We start from the raw sequence: 5,354 nt of genomic DNA, 5'->3' as shown, positions 1-5,354 counted from the left end.
TTGGGATGGCAGTGTGGGAAGATTCTCAGCTTTGTACTTTGCACAATACAATATGCTGATTCAAGATCAGGACAAGCTGGCAAACAGTCAAAGGAGGCATTAGGGATGTATCGCATGGCACTGTAACTGATATAGAGCCAGTTACACAATATGTATTGATGCAGCATATTATATATAAAGTTATTAAAACTAAGGATTACTGAAAGGCAAACACCTTAGCCCCAAACTAGAGGAGGTGTGACTTCTCAGGAGCGGTCGAAGAACTTCTGAATATTTTCAAATTCTTTACATTAGATTATTATTATTATTAGATTGGTAATACTGATGCATCAAATTGTAGACTGTATTTTAGCATTGTAGCAGATTAAGGTTGAGCTAGTTTGAATACTGTATATACAGTCATTTTGAACCAGTGGTTGCCAATCTAGGACTGGGCCTGTTAATAGCTGCATTGTCTTCTGTCTCTATGATCGTATCACTGGCACTATAGTTCTCTGTCATGTGTGGAGGATGGACACAATAATACAAACACCTGAACATACAATCTAAAGCAACAATGCTTACAACAACTGACAAAACTACAGGATTTATTGCAGGGTACAAAGTATATAATTTGTACGTTATTGTATAGCTAAACTATCTTGTTAGTGTTCCTTTTGTTTGTCTTCTTATTTAACTACACTGTTTTATAGGTAATAATGAATAAACGTGTTCACTCTGTATAAAAAAAGATATGACTGTATTTATCCACATTGAAATAATGTGTTCAAGCAGTGAAAGAAGCAGTTTTAAGAGGTCGATAACAGGTAAAGAACTATTTAAAATGAATATACTGAACACTAAATAATAAGTTAAGCAAGGACAGTTAAATGTTATACATCCCAATAGTTTCAACTATCAAGTTTAGTTTATTTATAGAGCACATTTAAAAACAACAGAAGTTGACTAAAGTGATGTACAGTGGCAAAAAAACAATAATAATTCATAAAGCATGGTAAAAGAAAATTAGGGGTAGAACATAAATACAAAATAATAGGCCATAGACATGAGTGACATTATCATTGCATGAGCTTATCTCGATTCCCCATCCCAAAATCAGACTCTTTCCACATGTGGTTCAAATTCTGAGAAAGAAAACACTCTTCTCAGATGTGTGTGTGTGTGTGTGTGTGTGTGTGTGTGTGTGTGTGTGTGTGTGTGTTGTTGGTCTACAGGGCCTCCCGATAAGCCTTATCTGCTCCGGGATTCTCCACATGGAGAAGCTGCGTCTCTCTTTCTCCTCTGTGTTGCTCCTCGGAGTTTCTGTCCAAGGTGCTGAAATCTTGCTGCTCCGGGGACGGGTCACGTGACTGCGCTTTCTTCCCTCTGTGAGAACAGGATGCAGTGTGCGCGCTCACTCGCTCGCTTATGTGCGCGCGTGTAGGCTATGCACGGGGACACCTCAGTCCTCATCATGAGCGATTCGGGCTCACGAGGAAGGCTTTTCTAAGACGGCGTCGGCGGCAGCTGTAGCCTACTGTAGTGTGCTGGCAGCGTGGAATTAGTGCAGTTGAATGCGTAACTTTGACTCTACGTGCACCCTTTTATTTTTCCCCCTTTTTATTTCTTTCGCCGTTGCAGACATTAGTGTGGCAACTGTGGATGATGGGCACGCGGGAGTGGGCTGCTGCCCACCAAGTCTGACTGGGTTTCGGAGGTGCTGAGTAGAAGAAGAACATGTAAGAGTCCGCAGGCATCCCCCTCGCAGAACCTCTCGGGTTCACAGACCAAAATGCAGAAAGGGATGAGACTCAATGACGGCCACATCACCTATCTGGCTCTTTTGGCGAAGAAGGATGGGACGAGGCGAGGTTGCCTGAGTAAGAAAAGCTCAGACAACACAAAATGGCATTCAAAGTGGTTCGCTTTGTTGCAGAACATGCTGTTTTATTTCGAGAACGACTCCAGCTCACGCCCCTCCGGACTGTACCTGTTGGAGGGATGTGTGTGTGACAGGGCACCGTCACCGAAACCGTCCCTCTCAGCGAAGGAATGCTTAGAGAAGCAGGTGAGATATCGATCACGCGAAGCTCCCTTAAGTCCGACTGACTGACACTGTCGATGTAAATCGTCTCAGTGAACGGGGCTCACTCGCAAATGCTACTTGATGTGTCTCCTGTTTTTGGAGAAACTTGCTTTCATCAGTGTGGCACTCGGTGAAAGACTCATTTACGCGAGGAGGTGTCTGTATACGCAGCAGAAGCGCAAACGACAGAGTTGTTGTTTTTATCCCAACATCTATTTATCACGCAAACAATGTCCCGGAGATGTTCACTTGACGTTCGGTGTTACGTAATGGCGTCATTCTAACTGATTGATTGTCTCGACTCTGCACTGAAATAGCCTCTCAGCCAGCCTCACATGTAACTCATCATGCAGTGGTTTAAAGTTGACAGGATAAATGCAATTCTCTGAGGAACTTTGCAAACACGGGAACTGGTTTACCTTCCTCCACTTTTTTCTCTCTCTCCTTATCACAACAATATGTGTTGCAGCACATTTATTTTTATATAAGAGGCTGCATCCCCCCCCCCCCCCCCCCAAGTGCTCAGGGATCGCAGCTCACGGGTAGGGAGTAAACTTAAACAGCAGCCAAAGTTTGCAGGTTGCCATCTTGCGGAGGAGAGCTGCCCCTTCCCTGACGTTTTGACGTATTGATTTAATTCCTTGTCTTGATATTAATAGCATCCTACCTTGGCAACTGCATCTCCCCGGTTCATAGCGGCTTGGTTCATTTGATAGCTCTCTCATTATCATATAGTGTTGATAACGATAGCCATGAATGAAACCCAAACGATGTCCCAGGCATGCTTTTGTTTTTCAGTACATCCCCCCTTCGTTTGAATTCCTCAGGCATTTAGTTCCATGGATTAACATGTGTGAGGGCTACACAATTTCCACTCTTTTTTTTTTTTTTATGCCAGTGTGACAGGGTCAGAAATAATCTCAGGGAAAGCATGGTTGCTTCTAGCGAAACCGTTTTGAAGGCTTAGGAAGGCTGCTGCTGGATGGAATAAACCTTGTGGCATAAAAGCATTTAAGAGCCAGAGAAGTGGTCAAGCTGCTGTGAGCTATGACTGCAGTCACCTTTTGAAATCTGCTCTGCCAGCTGCAGTCTCTTCTGCTTTCCCTGCAGCACAGCCGATGAATAATTGAAGTCAAAAGTCATTTTATCTGGTCAGTCATAATCTTCGTTTATAAGAGGGGAAAAAAAGGTTGTCACTGTTTTCCACCAATGTCATTATAATGTTTCATTTGGCATTTATTCTCCTTTTGAGCGGGTATGAAAGTTTTCACGTGAATGTAGGAAAACCTGGACTTTCTCTTGCGCTTTCACTTTATAACTTGTGCAACAAAAGTGAGACAGACAAGTTTCCTTCTGAAAACTATACACATCGTGTTTGTGTCATGGCATTGGAGTGTTTTGTCTTATTTCTATGCATGCAACAAATGAGTCTGGCCGCGCTGAAACCGAGGACATAGGGGTTCATGATCCCCCTAGGTTACGCCTTTGAATGTTTTTCAGATTATAGATTTAAAGAGAAAAACAAACTAATACTGTTTCCCACATTGTTCCGGACTCACAGGTGTTGAAAATAACTCCATTGCAAAAAAAAAAGTTCAGTTTTAGATGATAGAACGTAGCTTCTGTACTCTAGTGAGTCTTACAAAAAATCACCAACTAATATCAGATCGACCCAAAATCCCGTACAAATATTGAGCATGTCATATCTGAATATGCACCATGTGTTGGGAGTTCTCATTTAATATAAATAGCTAAACTACCAAACAAAACAATGTTTGAGGATAATTCTACATATTTTGTTGCTATTGTCAGACTCAAATTTTACTTTTATTATTGTTATTTAAAAAATCTATTGAATTATACAGCTTCCTTACTGTAGGTTGTCTGGTTAGGATCCCAATCCTGAGTTGTAATATGTAAATGTTACTGTATGAATGGCAGATGAAGGCTGGACACAGGGTAAAGTCATTATGAGAGACTATTGTACAGTTTCTCCGACAGTTTCTGTATGTGGCTGTTTTCATTAGCTGTACCTGGTGTTGCTGTCCATGGAACTGAACTCTGCTGTCACGTCATGTTCTTCAAACACTTGCCCTGTGCTCTTTGTTGGCAGAGCTGTCAGGATTAGTATCATTGTCACCAAAAGGGCATCATACAGATGTGCCAGCAGAATTCAGATGATTCACAACAAGTAAATGCATGTTTATTTTAGAAGAGACCATTTTTTTCCCCCTGTAACATATTCAAATTTATGTTTTTGGGGTTACAGTCGTCAGCAGGAAAAAAAAACCAATCACTGGTTGTTTGTTATTTTCCTAACAAGCAAGATTTTACAGTCATGTGAACTTTGACATTGAGTTTTTTTTTTTTTTTTTTACCAAGTAGTTTTAGTTGCCTAAAATTAGCCAGAACTAAATGTAGCAGACCAGAAAGAACTTATATTTGTCAAATGGCTTGTTTTGTAAGACACTGACGAACAACCCACTTTGTCATTTATAGTTATGAGACCTTCTTGGCCACTCTTATGGAGATGTAAACTATTAAACTTTGCTCACCGTTAAACCTATTTCCTTAAAACCCTGTCAGGACAAGAGAAAGATTCTTGGGATGAAATATGGACTGAGTGACATCTATGATGACAGCTGTTCATGCAGGCTGCTGCAGTGAATTTATTTCAACAGTGAATTAAATGAATTTGAAAGACTTCAATTAGCATAACACAGTCTTCTGTTCGGCACGGACCCTTTACATAATATGTGTCGTGAATAAATTCTCTCAGTTTTGTGTTATTTGTGTGGGGGTGTGAAATTTTGTGCACACATATATAAAATTTGGATCCGTATTTGCACAAATGCGTGCTTTTCATGTGCGAGAACCGCACGCTTCGTAGTTGGCAATCAATCATGCAAGTGTACATGTCTGCATGTGTCCACATCTGTACATCTTGTGTGTGGCTTGAAGTCTGCAGTCGCCCCACTGTGACCTCCTGGCATGCGCCGATGTCGATCTCTAAAAGGTGAAACGAGGACCGAAAGAGTAATCAATGCTCCAGGTATCTGAGGGCATACAGATTTCCTTTTCCCTTTCCCCCACTCTGGAAAAACAAACAATGACACTCGAGTCAATGAGCAGACTGCAGAGGTCACCTGAGGCAATGTGGTTGTAGATTTACTGACATTAAACCTGGTACACATGCAGATTACAAGAGATTTCTGATGAGCGTCTCAGTGGTGTGTCTGCACTGTGTGTGTGTGTGTGTGTGTGTGTGTGTGTGTGTGTGTGTGTGTGT

At 41.5% G+C, this 5,354-nt stretch overlaps 1 protein-coding gene across 1 annotated transcript in view; it reads left to right on the top strand.

Annotated features, from left to right (window-relative positions):
* Positions 1-1,323: 1,323 nt before the first annotated feature.
* Positions 1,324-5,354, top strand: part of LOC116384115 (ras-specific guanine nucleotide-releasing factor 1-like) — a 26,273-nt gene continuing 22,242 nt past the window's right edge. The window contains exon 1 of the mRNA XM_031848508.1: positions 1,324-2,047. Within this exon, the coding sequence (XP_031704368.1) occupies positions 1,772-2,047 (276 nt within the window). The 5' untranslated portion in view covers positions 1,324-1,771. The remainder of the gene's footprint in view (positions 2,048-5,354) is intronic.

This window comes from Anarrhichthys ocellatus, unplaced genomic scaffold, assembly GCF_004355925.1.
Source record: "Anarrhichthys ocellatus isolate YVR2014 unplaced genomic scaffold, GSC_Weel_1.0 scaffold8, whole genome shotgun sequence".
Lineage (NCBI taxonomy): Eukaryota > Metazoa > Chordata > Actinopteri > Perciformes > Anarhichadidae > Anarrhichthys > Anarrhichthys ocellatus.
The sequence above is the reverse complement of the archived record's forward strand: the minus strand, read 5'-3'. Positions and strand labels throughout refer to the sequence as shown.